Genomic DNA, 26254 nt, shown 5'->3' on the forward strand with positions numbered 1-26254 from the left:
ACTGTTCCCAATTATGCCTTTTCCCTAGGACACACTGTGACCTGTGGTCCCACTTCCAGAGGACTTTATCCGGCCTTTCCCCCTGAGAAGCTGGGCTCCTGCTTAACTGCTGTGTGGAATCAATGGATTGCAGATGGGTGCTGCCTGTGCAAAGGATGAGAGTGGGATTAAGAGGGCCTGTGGGTGCCTCGGTGGGAGCTGGTGGCCTGGGTGTTCAGGGAGGACTGACAACAGCTGTCCCTTCTGAAGCTTCTCCTGTTGGAGTCTATACTAACAATCAGGGTGGAGAGGTATGGTGAATTTGAGAGAAAACTAAAGAAATGTTCCAGTCTGCACAAACTTTAAGAAAAATAACCCCCGTTTGGGGTCAGCTGAAGAGGTCACGTGGTCCAGTCTAACGACACAGCTAAGTTTCATAGTGGCCTCACCTTTGGAGGGTAGGGGAGGTTTCAAAGACATTAGTAATTGCCATCTACCATGCCAGCTCTGAGGGCACCCAGCTCCCACTTGGCACCACCCCCACCTCCAGAGCCTGTCTGTACTCTTCCTTGCTTGCTTAGCCTAAGTGTGGGCTTCCCACCGCCACGCTCTCTTGCTCTACGCCTCCCATCATCACACATCCACCCCCTCCCCAAAGCCCTTGACCACCCCAAGGAGCCTTCACCTGTGCCCTCTGTGTCTCTTGTTCTATGTGCTCCAGCCACCCCATTACTTCTCACCACAGGGCCTCTGTACACGTGCCCCCCTCAGCCTAGTCTGCACCTCTCTTCTACCCATTTACCCTGTGGTTTCCACCTTCCCTTCAGGCCTCAGCTCCCTGCTACTTCCTCAGGGAGGTCCCCTAGTTCTTGGTTTCGCAGCCCACACTGTGTCAGCTCTCCCAGCACCATGTGCTTCTCCTCGCTGTGTGCTTGGGTTACTTACAGGGAGACTGTATTGCATGTGGGCAGACACTAATCTGGGTTCCACCTGGTTCTGCTACTTACTGGCTGTGTCCCTGGACAGTCTTCCATCTACCTGTGTTTCAGTTTTCTGAACTGGAGCCAACCTCAGCAGCACTGGTGAAGGTTAACTGAGCAGCCCCATGTGATGTACTCACAGGACAGGGATGGCGCACAGTGACGCTGAATGCCCAACGTTCACACGGTGCTTGGGCTGTGGCTGACTCTCAGATGGCTCCTGCTCTTGGATAAACCAATGCTCCAAAGACTTTGGGGATTACTTTTGCTGACTCACCCCAGGTAAGCCACTCCATCTTCACTTCCCTGCTGATGCCTCACCACCAGCCAAGACCCAGACCAGCGACCTCCAGCAGTCTCTATGCCTGCCTCATGCTCTCCCCACCCCAGACCTGAGAACAAGGTGCACAGCAGCGCCAGTCTGGAAGTCAGGGTTCATGGTCCACCTCTGAGCCTGGGCTTCTCCACCTGTAAAATGAGCAGCCCAGACCCCTGGCATAGGAGATGAATGTTAGGAACATTTCCAGAGGAGAAAGAACCAAACTGGTGGAGCAGTGCTAACAACGTCCCTTTGAAGGATCTCCTCGAGGCTTGTGAACACGTAATAGTGATGGTGACAGCAACAGACAGAACACCCACCCCACAATCCTGGCAGCGCTGCGAGGTCCTCCCTGCCTGGGACTCCACTCTGGGCCTGGCTGGGGAAATGTATGCAAAGTGATCTGCCAATGATAGAAGGCTACATAAATATTTATTTGCTGCTGGTGTGAACTTCTATTCAGTATTTCTGTGCAAAATCTGGAGGTATATAGGATGAACCATAGCGCTGGTCGTACTCTCTGACCTAACCTCATAGTGCAGAACATAGCCTGAGGGACAATGGCAATAAAACACAAAACAAACAAGAAAAGGGGAAGAGACAGAAATGTCCAAAACAGTAATAGTTATAGAGAACTGCAAAATCCCAGACATGCTGCTCTTGTCCACCAAGTGGGCAGCTATGAGTTAGAGTGTGAGGAGACAACAGGTGAGCCAGTGCCATCTGTCACTGCTGGAAGGAGACAGAAAGATCCATTCTACACGAGGGGAAAAAAACAACAGTAAAGGGGTCTGAGCGTCCGGCAGCAATCACAGTCAATATCTGCAGAGCAAGTGAGGATTTATCTTTCTGGTTTTGTGATTTGCCTCTTTTATTGGATGTGTGTGCCTTGGGGTGGGGGCGGGGCACCACTGATTTTCAGCACTAAAGCTGATGAAACAGAGATTTAACATCAGACCAAAATACAGGATGCCAATATCATCAATGGTAATTGACAGCTCTTGGTGCCCAGAGCCCTACTAGGCATTTTAGTTCTAGAAAGAGCCCCTTCCCACTTCAGGGAGGACAGTGAGGCTCAGGGAAGTGCCTGCCTTGCCCTGGGGGCCCAACCCACTTAGCCTGACTCCAGAGCTCCAGAGGGTGACACCTGACTCTGTGAGTTGAAATTACCCAAGAGGGTATCTTTGCTTTTTTTTGTTTTGTTTTGTTTGGTACCAGGGATTGAACTTGGGTCCTTGGGGTTGCAAGGCAGGCCACCAAACCACTGAGCTAAATCCTTGGCCCGAGGGTATCTTTGCTAAATTCAAATAGCAACACTGGATGGGGAGGGACGTCTGGAGAACACAAGTTGTAGGCAGTGAGCACTTGGTCGCAGTAAGTACCCTCCATGAGAGATGTCACAGGAGCTGAAATGAGACTGCCACAAAGGTCCTAGGGCACTATGAAGCTCTCAACTGTCTGAAGAAGGAAGAAGGCTGCGGATTAATACCTTGCCAGCGTTCAGTTCAGAGATGGCTGCCAGGATCTGCTGTCGGGACCCATCCGTCTTGATGCCCAGCTCCTGCAGGTCACCGTCGGTGAGCGTGAGAAAGGCTTCCATGTCCACCTGGGAAGAGAAAGTCCACTACCATCTGCAGGGGCCACAGAGCGGTCACAATGAGGCATGATGAGTGCTCATTAGTAGGAAATTAATTATAATGTCCTACTTCCAATCCAGGCTTTCCATTTTAAAGTTTAGATGAAAATATTAAAAGCTAACTCTCTCTGGCCCCAGCCCTTGGCTTTTCCAAACAGAAGAATTTTGGAAAATACCTTTACAATGAAACAGATTATAGAGGTCTCTGAGATGGGAATCTGGGCAGTGGGTGTGCTCAGCTCCGCGTGCTCCCACTAGAGAGCCCATCCCAATGACACTGCACGGGACAGGGTGGGCACATGGCTGTACTCACCTCATCTCCCCCCAGAGGACGAGAGAGGTGCCGACTGTGGAAAGACAGAGCAAGAAAATAAGCAGAAGCAATAATGGACACAGAAGCCACAGAGAACTGAGGTGGTAAGGCCAAGCTCAGGGGACCCAATGCTGTACACACCTTAGTTTCTGCAGGTGAAATTCTAATTGCCCTGTTGTTCCTGCCTGGGCTGTGCAGAGGAAGTCAGGTTCTGTCCCAGCAGAATGGCTAGCTGGCCTCTGTCCCCTTAAGGCAGGGGAAGGGAAGGTCAAAAGTGGTTTCAGTAGAGTAAGCACACCTACCACACAGAATGTAGGTTGGTGTGACAATAGTTTTAGACACAAAGGGACAAAGAATGGGCCTTAACACTCAGGAAATTCAATTCATTATGCTCCACCCTGCATGTGGAATGCAGATATGATGGCTGGAGCTCTAGTAGCCACACAGAACTTTTGGGACAAGGGCCGTGCAAGCTGGTGATGGTGGAACAGAGAGCTGGTGGGACCCTGGATGACTTCCTTCCATACTTTCTGTGGCAGAAATTATCTTCTATTTTGTGAAGACACTATTATTTTTTAAAAATATATCTAGCCCAATCAAAACAATCCTAATACAGGTAGAAAGTTGAAAATTATTGTATTGCAGTTCCGATATGACATGATGAGAACAGGTATGAAGCCAATTCCTCTTCCAAGTTCTCCCTGATGACTAAAAGTATATAATGCCAGGGGGAAATTGTACAGCACTAAGTCCTATCCCCATGGCAGAGACTTGAAGGAGCTCCCATAGGGACTGAGAAGCATCGGTGTGGCTGTGGGGACTGGGCTGGAGGCAGGGCAGGGACATCGTAGGGTTAAAGCTCCGTCCTCCTCAGGCCTCCAAGGGGCACACTAGGCTGTGGGTCCATACAGAGGGGAATCCTACAGTGCTGTAGCATATAAGGTGCCTGGAGAGAAACAAAGTCATGGGAGAAGAAAATGAGCTTGGCACCTGACAGGGCAGGCGCCGGGCACTGTCTCAGCCCCTCCAGCCCAGCACCCTGCAATCCTCCAGCAGTAGCGCCTAGCCCTTCCCATGCACTGCTGAAGCCTGGCTCCCACCCTGACTCCAAAAGCCATGGAAAATTGTGGTGGGTAAATTAAACCAACGGTAAATCTGTACAGCCTGTCTTCCTCTGCCTGGAAGATTTGGAAAGCTTTACAACTTCAGCTGGAACACAGCTCAGTCCTTACAGTGGACAGCTCCAACAACCTGAAAAATGAATGACAGCTTAGAGACTGTCACACCCCAGAATGTCAGCTTAGAGAAGCGGGTAAAGCTCCGAAGGCAGAACAAATGTTGCCTTATGAAACAGAGATGCGTCTTCCGTACACCCCAAGAGGACACAGCGCATTTTGGACAGGAGCAGGCCATCATCAATCAGGAAGGGTTTTTCAGAAAGGAGAAAAATCACTTCTAAGTTTCAAATGCCAAGGGAGCAGGAAGGACAGACAGGGGACTGTGGAGAAGTTAACGGAGAGACAGAGTGAGCGCCATTTTGCCCTGTTTGCCTCTTGAACCAAAATACAAATGCCTCTTTGGTTTCTTTTTGAGGGGCTCAAACTCAGGACCTTGCACTTGTGAGGCAGGTGCGGTGCCACTGAGCTAAAATCATGGGCCCACAAATGCTCTTTGGATTTCAAGCTTGTTGGGGACAAGTGACTCTCATGATTGTTACTATAATTATGATGGTTTTCATGTGTTGAGCTGATCACCAGAACATTCTAAACCAGTGATTACAACCTGGTGCTAGTGGGCCTGCAGAGTTTTACTTGACTAAAACAGTGCATTTCTTTTAATATATTACAGAAATGCAATTCACCTGCCATACAGTTCACCGATTTAAAGTGTACGATTCAGTGATTCATAGTACATTCAGTTACACAACCATCCTCAATTTTACATCATTTTCACCCCCCCCAAACCCCAAATCCATTAGTAATTATCCCCCATTCTTCCCTCTCCCCAGCCCCGTGCCACCATGAACGTACTTCCTGTCTCTGTGGATTTGCCTAGACGTTTCATGTAAATTAGATCATACTACATGTGGCCTTTGGTGACCCATTTCATTTGGCATGTTTTCAGGGTTCCTCCTTGTTGTGTCATATATTGCTGTTTCATTCTTTTTATGATCAATATTCCACAGTACACAGGTGTTAACATTCTGCATTTTTCTCTTCAGTTGACTGACATCAAGGTGCTTCCCCTTTCTGGCTAACGTGAATGATGTTGCAGTAAACATTTGTGTACAAGTTTTTGTGTGGATGTTTGTCATTTCTCTTGAGGACATCCCTGGGAGATCTGTTAGGTCATATGATAACCCTAAATTTAACATTTTGAGGAAGTGCTAGACGGCAGATCAATAATTTTTTAAATATGATTTTGAATACTAACTACATAGAAACTCTCAAATTACCACATTATTTCCAGACACGTAACAGATTCCTCAGGATTTGCTTGTGGCCCACTTTAAACCTATAAGCCTAACAGACAATCTGTGAAAATAAAAATATTTCCAGGACCAAGACAAACTTTTCTAGAAAGAGCAGTGTGCAAAATTACAGCATCTGATTATAAGAGAGCAAGCCATAAGGTCCCCAGGACTCCACTGTAATGAACTGAACTAATGCGCTGAATAGGATGTCTATTTCCTTGGCTTGTGTCAGTGAGGAGGAGCAATCTAGGCTGTGCAATGAAAACTACGTATTAAGACAAAGGGTTTCTTGTATTAAGACAAAGGGCTTCTTGTACTAAGACAAAGGGTTTCTTTGTTTTGTTTTTTAACAGTAGGTTTTAAATAGACATCTGGAAAGAACTTCCTTACCTCTTGTTCCTCAAAAATGGGTTGGTATTTCTCAAGTGATAACTTCTTAAGGATTCCGGTCAGTTCATCTTCAATTAAGAAAGATGTGGGGAAAAAAAGAATGGTTGGTATTTCTCAAGTGATAACTTCTTAAGGATTCCGGTCAGTTCATCTTCAATTAAGAAAGGGGAAAAAAAGGAACACACACACACACATTTTAGGATTTCATAAAGTATCAACAGCAGTGTTCAGATGTCTATAAAATAATGACCACTTTATTCCAAATAAAATCTCAACACAGAAAGCAGATCTAAACTGTGCCCCTCTAGATGCAGCTGCAAGCGGTCCTGAGCTCCCCGCCCCCAGGGCAGGCCCTCAGCATCTCCACAAACCCCGTGCCGAGAACAGCACCCCACCCTAAACCTGCAGCCACCAAGTCCTCAGGGCTCTGGCTGCTGGGACTAAAGCACTGCCTCCTCCTGTGCAAGACTGCAGTGTCAGGGTCAATGCCAACACCTGGAGTCCTCAGTGAGTCAGAGAAAGTCAGACAGCAGCTGGGCTGCAGGGAAGAGTAAGGGTGGTCTTAGTGTGCAGAGGTAGGGCCTCCCTGAAGCAAGGATGGTCATGAGTCCAACAGTGCAGCCAGGTGGGCACAGACCAGGTGGCACATGCAGGGAATCAGCTGGCCGGATGGAGGAGACAAGACCAGTGTCTGCAGGGCTTAAAGATCAACCCATTCCAGATCGGGCACTGAGGGCTCAACAGGCACCCAAACAGATGACACAGAGGCAGACAAGCCACACGCAGCAATGAAGGAGACAGTGGGGTGGGGGCAGGCAACAGAAGGCAGGAAGATGCTGTTCTGCAGAGGGTAGTCAGTGAAGGTCTTCCTTATCAGGTGACATCTGAGCAGTAAATCAGGAGCAGGCTATGTAGCTATCCAAGGGAAGAGAGCAGCAACTCCTAAAGAGAGAACAGGAGGCCCAAAGGTCCTGAGGCAGCAAATGAGTTCAAAGAAGAGAACAGGAGATCTGGTTTCTTCTTTCGTTCACTCACACATTCATTCAGCATGGCTATCAGTATGTCTGCTGCCTGGTGGGAGCACAAGGGTGCAGAGTCCCTGCAGGGCAGCCAGCAGCAGGACTTGGTGGATGGAATGATAGGGTGCTAGCTCTTACCATATGCATAGTGCTGGCCACTGGGCACTCTCTATACAGATGACCCATTTTCTCCTTTATCACAACCCTGGGAGGTGGACAGTGCCACTGTCCTCATTTGCAGGAAGGCAAGTGAGGCACAGAGAAGTTAGATACGAGACTTGGGTGAGGTCATACGGCTAGACCCTGGCAAGGCAGGGACTCAAGCCTACTGGTCTGGCATTCATGGTGACACATGCTATGGTGAAGGGCATGGACACCAGCTTGGGACAGAGAGGACAGCTAGCACAGCCAAGGGGCTGGGGAAAAGCCTCACCAAAGAGGGCAACTGAGAAACCAAGTCCAACCTACACTTAATCCACGGTACGTCCATGATAGCAAACTTTGCTCCTGCTGCCCCTTGGTGCAGTGTCTGTGCAGCGAGGCAGGGGAGGTGCCTAACAGCTGGCTGTGTGGGGAGATGCATGGGTGTACAGAGGTGCACAAATCACTGCAGACCTGACTGATGTGCAGGATGTGGAGCGCGCTGGAATAATAAAATAGGTAACACTTTATGGTAAGTCCCACAGAACCAGCGAGCATCGCCAAATGCTTTCATCTGACTTCTGTCTACTCTTGCTTTCATGGTCAAGGAGAGCAGCTCCACAGGACTGCTGGTTGCTAGTTTTGTTTACACGAACAAGTAAGAAAAAAAGGAAACAATAAAGACATACATTAGAACTTCAGGTGAGCAACTTGGCTGAATCCGGGCATGCTTTTCACTACTTGACAAATATTTTCTCAGTTGTTTGTGCTAGTCAATATAATGCTACAGACATGACATACTCTTACACTTAACCCTCACTGTTAACATTTTATCTTTTACTGTCTGTATCATGTCTAGATGATCTGTAAGATGACAACAGTAAGTCAAGTCCTGATTGGTGGTGTTTGTCACTTTTGATGGTGTAAATCCCCCCACTGCGGTCCATGGGAACCCTACGCTGTAACATCCCAAGTGCAGCTGGTGAGAGTGCACAGTGGTACCATGTCACCACCAACGGGAGGAGGGAACAGCTGCAAGACACAGGTGACAGTCAAGTGTACCAAAGAGTTAGTAAAGAACACACTTTTAAAAACTATAGGGCCAGGGATTTAGCTCAGTGGCTCTACCACCTGCCTTGCAAGCACAAGGTCCTGAGTTCAATCCCTGGTACCAAAACAATAAAAATAAATAGAAATAATAAAAATAAAAACTATAATACACAATTTTAATTCTAAGTCTGACTTTTAATAATGACTCTGTCATTTCCTGTACACTTAACCAGTTCTGGCGCATGGCTGCCCATCCCTTCTCAGCCCTCGTGGACCCACACAAACAGCACTCTTCCTGGGGTCCTGCAGGGGACACTAAGCTTTGCTGATAGCACAAGTCTGACTTAACTTGTACCATATCTTGCCACTATGATTGTGAGTCATCCTCACACTTGGTACAAGTGACAGCACTGGCTGACTGCCCCACAGGCTCCTGGGGATGCATGTAAGGCTGCAAGGGTGACATCATCACAACTTGGCCACTTTCAGCAGGAGGAGGCTGGACGTGGGGACACAGGTGGATAGATGCTACAGGTAAGTCCTATATGTAGCCCTCAATAGGGCCACTTGCTGTCTTGTGACAGTCTTATGTCCACAGGACAAAGATCTCAGTTCCTCAGGATCCAGGAACTCCAGAAGAGAAAAATAAGCTTTCTGAACCAGAGGAATTAATCTGGGACATAACCACTGTTGACCCTCTTCTTTTTCTGTCCCAATTAGGGCTCTGCAAACCTTCCTTTATGAACAGTAAGAGGGACAGAGGGCAGGCATGGACAGTACATACAGACACTCCCCGTCAGTTCTTCCTTGGAAAAAGATATGGTATACATGCCTAACTGAAACTCTTGAAGTCTCGGTTCCTAAACACCTTGGAGGAGGGAGAAGTTGGGAGTGTGGACCTTCAGCCTCCACACTGAAAGTCTGTGCAGGTTGTTAGTGAATCTCAGAAGCCTGTGTAAATTACTGCCTGGATACCACACAATATAAAGCAGCCCCCCAAATAAAGAAGAAACCAGGGGATCACTTGCTCATCAACTCCATAAGAGCAGAGGCCGTGCAGAGGATTCCAGTTCATCACTGCCCAGCAACTCTTCCTGGGTACCTGCCTCCTTGGCACCTGCACTGAGCTATCTGCACCACAGCTGGAAGGGCCCCCCAGTGACAGCTTCTTCCCCCCGACTTATTCATCTTGATTTGCACTGCCTGGGCCCATCTCTCACTAAAGCTGCCAGCACCCAGGGCCCACCAGAGGGCAATTTTAAAGGATGAGGTCTTCCCTTACTTTACCTTGTTGTGCCTCACTGCCAAGCCTCCACCATCCTACCACCCAACATTTCTTCCTTCCCTCTGGATCCCACAGCAGGGTGAGACCCACACAGGCAGGTGCCATGCTGTCCTGTGGCAAGGAAGCTCTGCTGTCTTTGTGCCCAGTATCCATCCCCTCCTCCTTCTGCAATCAGTAATTCTACCTTCCTTTTAGGAGCTGCCTCTCTTCTACTTCTAACCTGTACCACAAGCACTGGCAGGGTTGAACCAGATGCTGGCTCCAAAGGCAAACACCTGAGCTGGGTCTGGCCAATCCATGCATTCCATTCCCAGACACAGAGATAGTAAAGTGTGGTCATGGACAGACCAAATCATAAACAGCTAAGCTAGGCCAATAAGCTGTACTCCTAGGGTTTTGCTTGGGCCTACTGAGAAAGTAGCACTAAAATTAAGTTAGGAAAGTGAGGTAAGCATAAAGCTGCTTGCCAGAGCTTGCAGAAACTCTTCTGAGAACGGAGAGAAACAATCTCAAAGTACCTGGATCCAGACATGCTTGAAACATACCCCAGAATCTTTTATCGTATGAGCCAATGAGTATTTTCCACCAATATCAGTTTGAGTAGATTCTCTTATTTGCAACTGAAAGAATCCTGCTTTGCACAGGGTTCAAGAAAAGTAAATAACTTGATATCGAAGAAACATTTATATGGGTACATGCTTGTGTATTATGTTCAAAAACCACTCCAGGGAGCTTACCATATCTTTAGCAGGTTAAAGATGAAAACACAAAGCAGAATCAGGGAAGGGGAGAGATATGTTGGCTTGTTTTTCACTTTTAAAACTTGAGCTAGCAATCAGAGCACCAGGTCATTCTGTTCTGCCAGGTCATTGTGTGAGGGAACAGCAGGGGGTTCAAGACTCACCCTCATCTGTGATGGTGCCACTGCTGGAGCCCCCGCTGCTCTTGGACTGCCGATGGGACGAGGAGGAGGACACGGAGGACTCGGCGGTGTGGCCCTTGGGTGAAGGGGAGGGTGTGAGGGTGGGAGAGGTGCTTTTGGAGGTAGTTGACGTTCCGGATGGAGGCCGTTTGCTAGTCTCCAATTTCTGCTGAAGAGAATCGGACAAATAAATACACACACCATCACCTGGAGGGTACAAAGGAGGAGAACAGACAGACGCCCATAACAAGGAACACAGGTAGGATCTGATGCAACAGGCCGTCTAGCCTGAACTACAGAATCTACTGCACATGCATGCACAGCAGAAAGAGCTACAGGAAAATCCACCCCAAAGCAGAGGTCTCCCTGGGATACCAAGAGGCACGTTAAGGATCAGGAAACCCAGGCACTAGTCCTGCCCCTAAAGCTGTGAGCACTATCTGTAGAATTTGTATCTTAGCAATACTGAGCCTCCATCCCTCCATTTATATAATCTCTCTTGATCAGCATTTTGTAGTTTGCAAAGTTTTGCATGTTTTGTTAAATTTATACCCAAGTATTTCATTCTCATATAATTTCTTACATTTAAATATAGTATAATAGATTTTTAAAATGTTAACTATGAATATTCTAATTGTTCACCGCTAGTATAAAGAAATACAATTGACGTTTTTATATTGAGCTTGTATTCTGAGACCTTGCTAAGCCCATTTATCAGTCCTAGCTGCTTTGGTGTACATCTTTGAAGTTTTCTATGTAGATGATCATACCATCTAAGAGTACAGCTTATTTCTTCTTTTCCACCCTGTATGCCTTTTATTTCTTTTCCTTGCCTAATACAGTAGCTACAGTTTCTGATGCATGAGACCTGGAGGTGAGAGATGACATTCATGCTCCTGACCTTATAGCAAAGGACTCAGGTCTTTTATTATCAAGTGTGACAGATATTTTACATCAAAGTCAAGAAGTTCCCTTCGATTCCTAGTTTGCTGGTAGTTTTTATCAAGAATGGATTTTTGGGCCAGGGATTTGGCTCAGTGGTTCTGCTGCTTGCCATGCAAGTCCAAGGAGCCGAGTTTGATGCTTGATACCAAATGCAATAATCCCAAATGCACATAGTACTTCAGAATAAGTGAGGCAAAAACCAATAAATCTGGAGAGAAAAAAACTAATACATAGTTACAGTAAGAAACTTTAATAGTCCTCTTAGTAGTTTACAGAACAAGTAGAGAGAAAATCAGTAAGGATACTGACTACCTGAACAACACTATCAGGTAACCAGACCTAAAAGACATTTACTGACATTTATATAACCTCCCATTCCCACCTACAACAGATTTTTCTCAAGTGTGCATGAGACTCACAGACTAGGGCATAAAACCTCAATACACTTAAAAGAATAGGAATAGAACTATAATAGAATGTAAGTAGGAATCATTAACAGAAAAATTTACAGAAAACACAAATTATTGCAAAAGAAACAATATACTTCTAAATAATAGGCCAAAGAGAAGTCTCAAAGGAAATGAAAAAATATTTAACAACTGTAGGATACAGGAAAAGCAGCATTTATAGGTAAATTTATAGCATTAAATGCTTGTACTTGAAAAAAAAAAGGAAAGATAATGAAAGTAGAATAATGAAAGGTTTCTGCCATAAGAAACTAGAAAAAGAAGGTAAAACTCAAAGCTAGCAAGGGAAGAAAATTACAGATAACTTCAAAAATCAATGAAATTTTTTTAAAAATAGAGAAAAATCAATGAAACCAAAATTGGTCCTCTGAAAATATCAATAAATTTGATAAACTTTTAGCTAGACTGATGACAGAAAAAAATACTATAAATTACCAATGTAAGAATGAAAAAGGAGATGTTCTTATTGACCCCACACATGAAGACAGGAATACTTTAACAACTCTACATAACAAATTCAACAACTTAGATAAAAGGAATAATTCCTTGAATGATACAAAATAAAAAGCTCACTCAAGAAGAAACAAATAGCCTGAATAGTCCTGTATCTATAAAGAAACTTAAATTAATATAATTTTGTTAAGTTAAAACTGTCCATAAAAAAAATGGTGGGTCCAGGTGGTTTCACTGGCAAATCTTACCAAATATTTATGGAAAAAGTAATACCAATTGTACGCAATATCTTCCAGAAAAACCAGAGACAGATATTATTTCCCAATTCATTTTATGAGCTGCCAGGTCAACTTTTCCCTTCAGTGCTTTAAAGTTGTTATGATATTGTCTTTGATTTGTGTGGTTCCTGCTATAATTCATATTTTTCTTTCTTAATATATAATTTCTTTTCCTTTTTCTGGAGGCTTTCAATATTTTTTACTGCCTCATTCTTACACAGTGAGGTATGTTCTTTTTCGTACTTTCCTATTGAGTGTCCTCTACAATTCTTGGATCTATGGATTTTCTATCTGTCATTAATTTGAGAAAATTCTCAGCCATGTTTTCTTTACTCTTCTCTCTCCCTCTTCCCATCTCCTTTTTTCTCTCTCTCCCCATCTCTCTCCAACCCCTTCCAGGAATTCCAATTATCTATATATCAAGCATCATCCTACAAGTTTTGCATGCTCTGGATTTTTTTAAAGCTTCTTTGTGTTTCAGCCGGGTAATTTCTACTGTTTCAAGTTCACCGATTCTTTCCTTGGCTGTATCAAGTGTGAGGAGCCTGTCAAAGACATTCCTAATCTTTTGTTCCTGTCATTTGATTCTTTCTTGATAAAGGATCTCTACTAAAATAGATACTCATATGCTCTTGTGTGTTCACATTTTCCATTACAGCCTTTAACATATCAGTTATAGTATTTTACATTCCCTGATAATTCCAACACCTGTGCCATACTTAAGTCTGATTCTCATGACTGCTTTGCTTCTCTGGGGTGTGGTTTTTCTTGCCTTTTTATTGCATAATTTTTAAAATAAAAACTAGACATCTTCTGTAGCATAATAGAGACTAAGATAAACCATTTTCATGTCTAGAAGTGAATATACCTTTTCTTCTACTAATCCTTTCATGCTCCCTCTTGCTAAATACATCCCAAAGTGGAAAAAGAAGCCCATCCCTTAAGTTTTGAAAGATTTTGTTAACAAGCTGCCTATACCGTTAAACATTCTTCCCTTTGCTTCCTGTAAATATATTTCTAAGGAGAGCTGCTGATTAAGCAGGAGACAATCGGTATTATCACTAGAAAACAGATTTCCTCCCGGCAAGAGCATAAAGATCTAATAGTCTGGATCCCGTGGGCACTACTGGGGAAGAGAGGAGGTAAATATAAGATTCTTTGGGTTCCCTGAAACTCTCCTACTGTCCTCCACATCCCTAGGCTGGAGGACTAGTTGCTGTGGCAGTGTCCCCTCCACACCGCCCAAGTCTCCACACTCTGCAATGCCACTCTGGGCACCACCTGGCTTCATGTGTTTCCAACAGCTTGACTGGTTTGCAACCCCTGCCTTCAGGTACTTCTAGAACATGTCAGCCACTCCAGCCACCAGTCAGACAGAGGATTCCCCCCAGATCAGAACTACACAGCAAGGTTCACCCTAAACTACACACCTGCAGATGCACAAGCTAAATAAAGGCTTTTTACTTGAAACCAGCTGATACCTATCTCCAGCAGGCCTGTGGGACTTCTCTACAAAAGGACTTCTCTCCCCAGGGAATGGTGGTATATCCCCTTCCATTCTTTCTGCATCTCTAACCCTCGTTCATACTTTCAGACATGAGGAAGCCAGCCTTGTGCATCCTGCCATTGCAGTGAGTCACTTTTCTCAAGCAAAGTATGAAAACCAGGTTCAGAGGCTCGTATTTTGAAGACTAATTTCTAATTCTTCCTAAGGGAGCTTTTGAAAGCAGTGAATGTCTCCACTTACTGCTGGAGTCTGTGACAGAAAGTCCACTTCTATGTCCTTTGATTTAGGGCAGTGGTTTCTAAGAGCTCTGGCCTGGGCTGGCTGCAATAGAGGCTCCGTGGGGAAACATGACTCCCTGGATCCTACACTGAGCGCTGCGGTCAGTTATGTGGGGTAGGGCCTAGAAACATTATTAAACATCTCCCAAGGTTATAGCAGATCAGTGTGCTAAGAGTATCAGGTGATGACTGGAATGTACCATTTCCCCAGTTTACCATTTCCTGAATGCATCCTTTGGCAGTCAATTTCCTTTCATCAGAAAGTATGTGTATATAAGTTACATATGACAGATATGGCCAACTAAGGTAACACTTAATACAATTTATAATTTAGACACCTATTTCCAATACCAACTATAGATAAAGGAAGCTAATACTATCTACCTCATCTAATAAGATCATCAGAATAGAAACAGAACATTTTAGACAACAGAAGAGAGAAAAACTATCTCAAAAGCCCCAGACTAGCAGACTTAATGAGTAGCAGTGAGTTTCCTAGCAGCAAATAAAAGAGAAATATAATGATTATATAAATTCTTACTATATGATAAAAGAAAGTATAACAAAATATCAGTAGAGACTTTTTTCTACAGCTGAATTCTAAAAGGAACTTAATTACATGGTTCCTTTACATATATAATTTTGAATATAGTAGAAAATAAGCTAGTGTATAGGAGAAGAGAAACATTTTCAGGAGCTAAATTATAAAAGAAACCTAACTATGGATGTGCTACTGCATAAGGAACTTTGAACAAAAGGAGAGCTGTGTAACCAAGAGTGGTTGAACAGAAAATAAAGGTTATTTCTCAGATATCCATAAAACATATATCTACGTGCTAGGGATACAGTCAGTGGTAAAGCACTTGACTACATGAGAAGGCCCTGAGTTCCTTCCCCAGCACCACAAAAAACAAACAAAAACCCAAAGACTCTGAAGGGGCTTCTGCAGTGGGCACAGGTCCAGAGAGAAGACTTTCTGTGATGTAGCTTTTCTCAGGGAACACACTTAGGTCATCTAGGAAGCACGCTGAACAGTGAGGTGAGCCTGGAGTTGGGGTGTTCTCAGAGGGGTAAACCATCTATGCTGCACTACCGAGAAGCATCTGGGGAGCCCTGTGGTGGAGAACTAGGAGCTGGCCCTTGGGACTCTCTCCGAACAGAGAAATCTTCTGGGGACACTAAAAGACTCCCCTAGAGTCGCTTGGAGAACTAGGAGCTGGCCCTTGGGACTCTCTCCGAACAGAGAAAGATCCTCAGGACACTAAAAGACTCCCATCTAGAGTGGCATTTAGGGTTTGTCATCCATTTGTACACTCCACAGACACTGGCGATGTAGTGACTATCCCCAGACTGCATTAACAGAGGAACCAGTAGCAGGGAGGTAAGACTCTGGCTATTCTTCCAGCCCTTTCCCTATGCTGTACCCTCACTTGTGGAGCACAGGCAAGCTTTTCCCTTGCCTGGGAATAGTCTCAACCAGACCCCTGCCCACCTACCCCTTCACCTAGATCCTTGTCCGTCCTTCACACCCCCCCCCACTCACATGTGGCCACATCTGCTAGTGCCAGGCACAAACAAGCAGACCCTTTGGAGATGCCACGCTGGATAAGTGAGGTGGGGCCAAGGGGTCCCAGTAGCTGCCAGCACTGATGGCACCTCCCAGGCTCCCACCCCTGGCCCTGGTTAGGACTCATCTGCACAACCAATAGAAGGAGCCAACAAAGAACAAGCACCTTGCTGCCAGGAATGCTGCTGTCTGCAGGAGAGACCGGGAGCTCGGATGGGTTAGACACCAGTGCAGGCCCCACAGGGCTTGACCGCTGGCTGGTCTTCTGTTCAGATAATCCAGCTGCTTTCTTCCTCTGGGCAGCGATCTGTGACAAGACACTGTCTACGATGCCACCTAAGGAAGCAGAAACAGGAAGGATCACCATGGGCCGAGTACTTACTGCCACAGAGGCAAGTGAGAGCTATGGTGTGCTGGCTTGGCTGAACTTCATCTCACAGACACCCTGGCCTGTGCAGCTAAAGATCAGGCTGACCAGAGGAGAGTGCTGCAGGAGAGCCAGAGGTAGCCAGGGGCAGTGGCCATGACACTGCCAGGGCAGCATGCTGAAGCTGGGAGGGAGGCATGTGGGTGAAGTCCAGTGTGGCCTTGCTTTTCCCTGCACCACCTTGTCAATAAATTCCTAACTCCATGATATGCAGAGTGATCTGCTTTCTTGATTGAATCCTGATAGCCATTTTTCCCCTCTCCCTGTTTCCTTGCATGTAACATAACAGTAACCTTGAGTTATCAGCAAAGACAGGGAAAAGGAGTAATACCTAGGGCTGGGCATACTCAGGGGAGGCCACTAACAGCTAATATTTATGGAGCATTTACTGTGTGCCAAGCACTGCTGCAAATACTTTATACACATAAACAGAAGGCCCTTCCAGAGGGCAAAATACATCCAAAGCCTTAAAAACAGGCAAACTCCCTGACCCTGAGTACAGATTCTAGGGAACTTATACTAAGGAAAGCAAACAAGCAAAGGTAGAAGCATGAAGGTGTCACTTGGTGGCATCATCTACAAGGGCAAGGACCTAAGAACCACAAGTGGGGACTGGCCACACAAATGGATATAAGTATATCAGCAAAAGAAGGGGCTCGCAGCCCTGTAATGTGTGGAAAAAGAAAAAAGCAGCTCACAGAGCAGTCTACAGCCCAATAAGGTGTATGTCTATGAGAACGGGTTCTGCAGTCAGGGTGACCGGGTTCAGCACCTGGCCCTGCTACTGAAGAATTGTGTGACCTCGGGTGTTATCTGACTGTCCCGAGACCCAGTTTCCTTGTTTGTAAAATGAGGATGATAACCCCGCAGGTTGTCAGGAGCCCTGAAAGAGATCGCTGATTTAAATGGCTTTGCAATGTGTCTGGCATAGTACTTAATAAATTATTATTCTCTTATAAATATTCAGAATATGCATAAAATACTTTGCAAAGACATACACCAAAATATTAATGCTGGTCCCTAGCGGAAGAAGTTGTAGCATTTTTGGTCTTTTGGTTGATCTGGCCTTAAAGCTTTTCCACCAGAATCATGCAGCCTTACGCAATGGCATAACACGGGGCCCTTCCTGCAGAGCTGGCTCTGGCTCATGCTGGGTGCCCTAGGGGGGGATTAGGAAGTCTTCTGTGAGCCAAAAGAACGGCAGGAACTCCGGCCAGGGATTTAGCTCAGTGGTTCCACTGCCTGCCTGCCTCGAAAGCTCTGAATTTGATCCCCAATACAAAAAAAAAAAAAAAATCAACCTGCAGAAACTCTAGTCTGAGGCTTGGTTGCCACCAACTTGCTTGTGACACTGAGCTTCAGTCTCCCCATCTCTTCAATGAGAGGGCAGGATGGAAATACTCTAAGTCTTAGCCTTCAAGGATTCTAAGCACCATGAAAACATTCTGCTTTTCTCTTCATTTCTTATAAAATTTTACAAAGGAAAAAATGCATTGTTGACTCCATTTCTTCCCTCTCCATCCACCCTCACTCCAAAGAAAATACATAAAATACTACATCATTAATTCACTGGAAAACCCTCAGTCACATCAGGAAGGAAGTCACTCATGTGTGCCACTCTTGGGCTGTGCACAGACTGGGTGCAGGGCGGCTGGGCCCCTCAGCCTGGGCTCCCTTTTCCCTGGAGAGACTCTGCCCTACGCACCTGAGCGGTTATGAAGCTCTGCTCCATGCCTGCTCACACCTCCTACTGCGCTGGAGCCACCGGAGGAATGAGGCGAGTGGTTGAAGCTTCCAGAATTGGCAGGAGAGGCTGGACTCCGGGAGAGACTGGGAAATTTAACTGGCCTGACGAGGGTCTGCAACAACAAGGTGGTGTGGTGGGAGGGCCTCCCGTTCCTTCCCGCAGATTCAGAGAACCAGCACCTGCCTGGCACACCCCTGCCAATCGTACTCAGCCTGCTGGGAGGCCCCTAAGGGATGGGCTTGCTTCTGTCTTCTACAGAATGGGTTCCAGAAAGCCATTAGCTCAGGCTGGGCCCCTGTGACACTGCCTCCCACTGATCAACCTGCCTTCAGCCTCACTGAAATCTTCTAGGCCAAGAAGAAAACTTGACCATGTCATTCATCAAAAAGTTGAAGAAAGCCCAGTAATACAGGACAAATCATTCCCTCAGCAAAGCCTGTCGCGGTGACCAACTCTACTCCAAGCTTACCGCTCTCCTGCTGCCCCTGCTGGTCCATGCCTGGAACATCTCCTCTCCCACCTTACGGCCTGCATGGCACTCTCAGAAAGTCTTTCTTGACCCCTTGGCTCCTAGGGCAGCACGCCTGGTCACCTTCCTCTCTGACCTCAACAGCTCTGCTCATTCTACTCCTATCATGCAGACATCTGTGGATTCCTGGGCAGTCTCTTTGCCCATGTACTGGTTCTGCAACAGCTTTGACCCTTGTCCTTTAAGGTCTGATGGCCTGCCCCACCTCCCACACACACTGCTCCCCTCTTCCAGCACCCTGATCATTTACAGTAGCTCTTCGCACAACTTATGAGTACTCATCTACTGTGCCCCCCCACCGTGTACTTGATCCCTGAACTTCCCAGGGAATTTGCTCTCCACTGTACTCAAGGTACCCACTCTGGCCTGCACATCCTGGAGGCACTTGGGAAGGAGGACTGATGGCTGGAGAGGGCTAAATGGCAATCCCCCCCCAAAAAGTGCCCCATGTCCTAACGTCCAAGACCTCCAGATATTAACCTACAAGGCACAGGTGACTATTACCCTACACATGCTCATCTTAGATGGGCCTAGGAGTTTCCAGGAGCAGAGCTTACCCTGGATCACCTGGGTGACCCCAAAGGCAGCTGCATATCTTCTAAAATAGAGAGGAGAGGGAATTCTGACAATACCATGGGAGCAGAGACTGAAGAGATAGGTTCACTATCTCAGAAATGCCTAGAGCCTGCAGCAGCTGGAGCAGACAGAGACACTGCTAATCAGAGGGAACATCACCCTGCAGATACTTTGCTTCCAAGCTCAGACCTCCAGAACTGAGATGGTACATTCTGCCATTTTAAGGTTTCTAGCTTCCAGTGATTTGTCACAGCAACCACACACAGCTCCACCATGAGCACTCAAGGAAGGGCTATGGCAGAAGGGAGCACATGCCTGCCATGGCCTCATTCCCAGGCTCTCTCCTCTGCATGGGGGAGAAAACTAAAGACAGAGAATCCCAGCTCCTATGTCATGGCCTCCTGGGCCCTCCCTGACTGCCCCTGCACAGCCCTAGCACACACATTTGGTTGCTCTGGCTTCCGACACACACCTCACCCAGCACCCTGCCTCCTGGTCTGTCTCAGGTGCCCAGCTCTGAGCCTCCTTTAGGGCAGGCCTGGGCTGACCGCACTTCATGTGCTGAGTAAATGAAGCAGGTGATACTGGGGTTTGGTCCCTCTGGGGTTATTGACATTCTCAAGAAAACACAGTCCTGGGAAGAACTCTCTGGGATAGTTCTACGACTCCTCCCACATTCCTACCCGACCTAGAACAGCTCTGGGGCAAGGGAGCAGGGAGCACAGGGGCTCAGACCCGCCCTACAGACAGAGCCAGGGGCCCTGAGTTTCTCCAGCAGCAGGGGCAGTACAGACACAGTGCGCATGCGCAGTCTCCCGCCCTGAAGGAAGCACCTGGCCCGGGTCACTCCAGTAGGTGGACACTACTATGGGCAGAAGGGCAGAAGTCTCACTCCCTTGAGAGAGCACCGGCAGAGCTGCCTCCTGCGTTAGCACTCGTTCACGGACCTGAGCAATGCTACCGCATGGGACTCAATCAGAAGCCAAGAACATGATTTCTGGTTCCAGATGCACTCCTTCTGGCTGGGGATTGGCAGCAAATCACATCCCCTCTCTGGGTCCCAGTTCCTCATCTACTAACAGGAAAGTCAGAAAGATAAATCAGGTCTTCAAACTTTGTTTTCCAGAGCTCCAGCATTCTAGAGGCAATAGATGCTCCCCAACGCAACATTTTAATCTCTTTGATATAATGAGTTCGTTTGTAGGACTTAAACAGACAAGGATATCACTCACTTTCAAAAAACATAAAAGTTCTGATCCTGGGATTAGTTGGTCTGAAGTCCCTCTGCCTGCACTGCACCCCACCTCAGCAGGTGACACTTAGAAGCCTGTTGGCTGGATGACTTACGGCGTCTGCGCCCCCGCTGCCCGCAGGATGGCCCCTGCTGGCTCTCTGGGGCAGCACAGTCTTCATGGGTTCTGCCTTCCCGTTCTGACAGGTCCTGGACCGATCAGAGCTCCACAGCTCGAAGCTAGAAGGGGGCAGGAAAGGGGGGATGACTGCCTTCAGCTTGTCACTTGGAAGTCTCGTAAAAGGGGCTCCATTTCGAAGCTGAAAGAGACAAGCCGAAGGTTAGGTGTGCACAGGAGGGCTCCAGTTCCACGGAAGTCTCCAGGTTTTCCCTGCTTCTCACAGAGCTGGCGCTACCATCCATCCTGCCACCCAATCTAGGAATGCAGGCAGTGTCCCCAGCTTTCCTCCTGGAAGCCATACAACACCCACCTGTGCTATAAAGATGAGAACGGATGGGGCAGAGGGGACAGGGCTGAGGAGGTGTAAGAGATGTTGGTGTGGGGTGGGGGCCCCATGTGTCATAACAGGATGCAGGGGTGAAGACTGGACTGAGAGATCCCAAAGGTAAATGCAGCGAGAGCATTCCAGACACACAGGCTGTGGGAAGGCCCAGGACCCAGCTGAGCCAGGCAAGGGTGCAAACTGCCAGGAGACCAAGGCAAGCAGCCAGCAGGCTGGAGGGAGAGGGGCAGGGAATGCAGGCTGGCAGGCCACTCCTTCCCTACCCTGCGTCCTCCAGCCTACTCCAGCCTACTCCAGCCACGCCTCCCACTGCTGACATTTTCAGCAACAATTTAATTTTACATTTGAAAGTGTGATGCGGGGTGGGGGGGTCAGTATAAAATCCTCATAGCCATGACTGTTGGATTGTCAAGTTGTCCAGGCTCACTTTAATTAAGAAAAGACAGCGAACTGGGTGCCAGATGGTGCTTTGTGGGGATGGGCATCCCACAGCTAAACCCGCCTCAGGAGCTGGGCAGGCGGCATCTCTGCATCGATGACTTCGAACGCCCACTCAGCATCCACAGAGCCGCAGGGCATCTGTGTCTGCCAGGGGTAGTGAGCAGTGGGCACAGGAGAATGCCAGGGCAGGACGGGTTCCCATGCTGCTGTGCTGTTTTTCTGAAAGTCTGTGAGTAAGTGCTGTCCCACTGTACTCGACAACCTCATCCAGCCAGTGAGGGGCTGGGCTGGACACGAACAGCTGCAAAGCCACCACTGATGGGCACCCCACCCTGGGTCATGAGGCTTTATGGAAGTCAGTGACATTCACACCCTTTGACTAAGAGTTCCATTTCTAGATATTTACCCTGAGAAATAATCAGGAAGTGGGAGAAATGGAGGTATAAGGTCATTCAGCAGAGCTGCTGAAATAGTGAGAAACCAGAAACCCTGAAGTCCAACAGGTCAGTCTCAGACAAAGCCCTCCCAGGATGGAAAGTCCTATCGCGTGGCCATTACACATGATGTGTGGCTAAAGAGTGCTCAATGACACGGAAAAGGTGGTGGAGGCAAATTGTTAATAAACAGAGTGGAACACAACACAGAGAAGATGTTAATACTGTCAGCCTCACATGGTTCTGGGGGAGATTAAATAAGCTGATATATGAAGTGCCAAGAATAGTACTGGTATTTAGTCAGTGCTGTGGTATTTGCTATTATTATATATACACAACATGATATCATATTCATAGATGCTAAAAAATGCCTAGGAAAAATACTCAAAAGATATATACCACAAAATGCCAAGCACGATTCTATCTGGGTGCATGAGCAAGGGTGATTTTATTTTCCTTCTTGATACTTTACTGCACCTTTCAAAATGCCTATAATAGCATTTCCATCTTCGTACTGAAAGTAATTATTGCAACTTAATAACATGATCAAATGTCGGGCAGCATGAGCTCCCAGGATCAGTGTTAGGGCCACAATTTAAACCTGCTGGCACAGCAAGGGATCAGGGACACTGGCTGGGCACCTTACTGGTGACTTCCTCAGCATCCCTGTCCTTGCCAGTACTGCCCTCTGCTGGCCAGGATTAGGATTATAATGCTAAAGGGACTTGAACTGTAAGGTTATTTTCTTTTTCACAGAACACAAAGCCCAGGAAAATAAGGTCACACGGCCAAGGTCACACATCAGAACTTATTCTGGACCAAGTACCATGCTTAGTTCACAAATTAGCAGTCTCTTCTGGAGGTGAATGTTTAGAAGCTCCTAACCATGAGGCATCATTGCTATGTCAGAGTCAGCAAATTGTCCACCGGTATCTACCTGAAGCAGCTTCCTTAGAAATGACATCACTGATATTTATAGGGGCACATGAGCAACCACCTAGAACAAAGACTTCCCTACCAAGCTTCCTCTGTAGCGGGATATGGCCATGGGACTAAATTCTAGCTGATTTGATATTAAAAAAACAACAGCGATGCATGCAATTTTCCAAGAAACTTCTTTAAAGATAGCTGGCATGTATCTAAGGCCACCTTTTCTCCCTTCCTCTTTCCTGCTGGCTGAAAAGAGGCAGTAATGACCAGAGCTCTGGCAGCCATCCTGGACTGAGGGGTGAACTTGGGAATAGAAACCACACATGGGAAACACACAGGTAGAAGGAAATCTAGGTCTCCTGGTCCTGAATTTTACGTACTTGAGAGAAACAGTTGCTGTCTTATTTGCGGCTCCATTATTTGGGTACTTCTGTTACAGCTGAAATGAATGAATCCTGATACATCTCTAGTTTATAAATTAGAGGTCTCTCCTAGGTTGGAAATGTTCTCTCCTCTCCCAACTCACCATAACCGAAGTGGTGCGTCTAATGTTGCCCACAAATACCTAGCCCTCGACTCCTTACCTAAGAACAGAACCAAGACTTACATCTGGCCACCAAGCACAGCACAGCCTCACCCATGGGTGAGGAGTGGCATCTGGTCTAATATTCCTTGGTGCCAGAGCTATACCCACTGTTACACAATCTGATCATCAACCACATCTGTGTCTACCACAAAGAAAGATAAACACTCACATTCCTCCTCCAAAATCAATCAACTAATGATTGGTGGAGAACTAAAAATGCTTTTAGAAAAGCCCACACTCACCATGGTTGTCAATAATGCGTCTTCCTTTTCTCCTCTCATGCTCCCAGGACCTGAGAGACAAATGGAAGCTTCCTGAAATGACCCTCCCCTGTGACCATGGCATGAAGATGAGGGCTGGGGCAGCCCTCATCCTGGAAAGCCAATACACCTGGGTGATTAAATATTTAATAATCATTGGTATTCAATATTTTAATAGAAGGAAGCATTTAAAAGGTATCTCAGAGCATGTTTTCTGATTTTCCATAAACCACTGTTGTGCTTGGCCAGACAGTCAAGTGCCCTACTCAATAGTCTGTCTCAGACAGTGGTCCCTGGGTATGGGACATTTCACTGTTCCAGGGATCTCAGCTGATCGATTTTCCCAGCAGCATGGAAATCTCCTTCCGTAACCCGGCAAAGTCATACAATCTGTTGAATACTCCCAGGGATCTCACTACCTACCCTCCACAGGTAATGCCTTCTGTTTCGAGACAGTTTCAGTGCCGCAGAACAATCACATTTGATAGTGCAGAAAACCACGTACCAAAGAAAAGGGAGAAGCACTGACTGGCCTGTGACCATTTAGCAGGAAGTGTGGGGCAGGGACCTGGGACTCCTGTCGCTGCCTGGTGCTGCCCATACTCTCACCCCGAGCAGTAGTGTCCCGCTTATATCCCTTCCCCCGCAGCCAGTCACTCAGCTCCAGTGCTGCATTCCATCAGCATCCCATCCTTGGTGGCAGATCAGGAAGCAGCAGGTGGGACAAGGGCAGCAGTGTGGGATCAGATCATGGCGAAACTCAAGCTCACCCGCAGCCTTTTCTTACCTTTGTCTTTGGTCACGAGGGCTGCACTAGGAAGCCCGGGGAAGCCTGTCTTGTCCTGGGTGGTGGCTCTCATTGTGGAGTCCAGCGCTGGCTCAGGTTCATCGGTGAAAGGTAAGGGCTGGTTGCTGGACAGCCCTCGGGGCAGTGTCTGCATCAGTTTGAGCTTGCGGAACCGATTGGACATCCGGTTCCACCAGGACTGCGGGAAATGCAGAGCAGAGGCCAGGCAGGAAGAAGACAGAGGGACAGTGACAACACTCCACACACCTTTCCCCCCGCTCACCTGGGCCCACGGCAGGCATCCACTACTGACAGGACCGCACCCCTTCCAACAAGCAGAGGCTGCTCCCAGGAAGGGGCCTGGGACTATTGGGGAGACCCTGAGTAGCCCAAATGGCAGATGTGCAACACAGTGAAACAGAGGCCAAAACAGATACCCTGTGGTGAGGTACAGTTCAGCCAGCTCAGGACTATATTTGGCAGAATTTTTTAAAACTTCAGGTTCCATAGCAAAATCAGTAATTTCTGGTTTCTCAGAAAAAAAAAAAATGAAAGATTTCACAAGGAACCACATTCTTGCAAAGCAGCCAGTGCTACCCCTGGATGGTTCTGATCATCCCAGTTTTCCCTATCATTTCCCACCACTTACCCCCAGCTTACCTGCACAGCCTTTCTGGGACCCCCAGCTAAAGCAGCCTGGGCAGAGCACAAAGCAGCAGCCCACACCCCCATGTGCCACCTCCCTGGCCCTCTAAATCTTTAGGATAAGCAGAGGCGAACCTTCAGGCCACCCTTGTCATCAGGCAGCACTGGGATGCTCCACGGCTCTCTGACCTTTGAGTGGGGCAGAGGCGGCGGGTGGCTGGGCCGGCCTTTGTCCTTATTCACCTGCATACAGACAGATGCCAGCAGTCGAACGAGTTCCGTGTCTATGGGCACAAAAGGGAGTGTTTTACCTGCAAATACATCTGTCTGGCCATGGGGAGGGGACCCAAGATGACTCTTGTCAGCCTTAGAAACCAGCCCTGCCGTGTTTAGGAAGTGTAACTCCAGAGTCACAAGCTAAACCCCTGCCTCTCCACCTGATCTTCAAAGATGGCAAAACCCAGGACTTAATCTACTTCACTAGGAAGAAATACCAGAAGCCCTTCTCCCACTGCAAAGGCAGAGGACAGTGTCAGAATGCCCAGGCTCTGCAGCCAGACTTCAGTGAAGGCGCACATTTGGCCTCTGCCCCTCCCAGGCTGTGTAAGCGCAGGGAAATTATTCAGCCGCTGTACGCTTAATTTACAAGGAGGTGACATTAACACCCATGACACAAACGTGTCTCAAGGACTCAAGGCAATTCCTCTTGAGTACTTAAAGTACTTGGTGCGTGTAAAAGCTTAAGAGAAGTTAAGCACTATTAGTTATTATTAACTCAACTAGGTTATTAAGAAAAAAAGCATTGAACAAGATTATGAAGGAAATACTTGGGGGCTGTGGTGTAGCTCAGTGGTAGAGAATTTGCCTAGCATGCGCAAGGCTTGAGTTTGATCCTTAGCACTGTGAAATATGAGAAAGAGAGAGAGAGGAAGAAGAGGGGAAGAGAAAGAGGAGGGAGAGGAGGAGGAAAGAGAGGGAAAAAGAAAGATAACAGACTCGGCGCTTTCTGGCTGGGCTGGTGTATCCATGTGCTGCACAGATGGGACGTACAGCTCCACCAAGAGACGCTTCTGTGCTCTGGACCCTTCCACACCCACTCTACAAACCTGCTTGTCTACCTATATCCTTTATAGCT

At 47.2% G+C, this 26254-nt stretch overlaps 1 protein-coding gene across 9 annotated transcripts in view; it reads right to left on the reverse strand.

Moving 5' to 3' along the window:
- Anks6 (ankyrin repeat and sterile alpha motif domain containing 6) overlaps positions 1-26254 on the reverse strand; it is a 51495-nt gene that overhangs the window by 8908 nt on the left and 16333 nt on the right. For 3 of the 9 annotated variants that reach the window (XM_033759012.1, XM_010614383.3, XM_010614382.3), the window contains 9 exons: positions 25255-25403; positions 24475-24673; positions 23670-23719; positions 20629-20832; positions 18135-18288; positions 16169-16338; positions 10490-10676; positions 6091-6158; positions 2768-2884 (listed from right to left, as the gene is read on the reverse strand). In XM_033759012.1, coding sequence (XP_033614903.1) covers positions 2768-2884; positions 6091-6158; positions 10490-10676; positions 16169-16338; positions 18135-18288; positions 20629-20832; positions 23670-23719; positions 24475-24673; positions 25255-25403 — 1298 coding nt within the window. Of the gene's footprint in view, positions 1-2767; positions 2885-3227; positions 3262-3368; positions 4479-6090; positions 6159-6273; positions 7033-10489; positions 10677-16168; positions 16339-18134; positions 18289-20628; positions 20833-23669; positions 23720-24474; positions 24674-25254; positions 25404-26254 lie in introns of those variants that run through there. The other 6 variants (XR_004515386.1, XR_004515387.1, XR_778427.3 and 3 more) reach the window with 6 other exon arrangements.

This window comes from Fukomys damarensis, unplaced genomic scaffold (assembly GCF_012274545.1).
Source record: "Fukomys damarensis isolate Sample0158 unplaced genomic scaffold, DMR_v1.0_HiC HiC_scaffold_36, whole genome shotgun sequence".
NCBI lineage: Eukaryota > Metazoa > Chordata > Mammalia > Rodentia > Bathyergidae > Fukomys > Fukomys damarensis.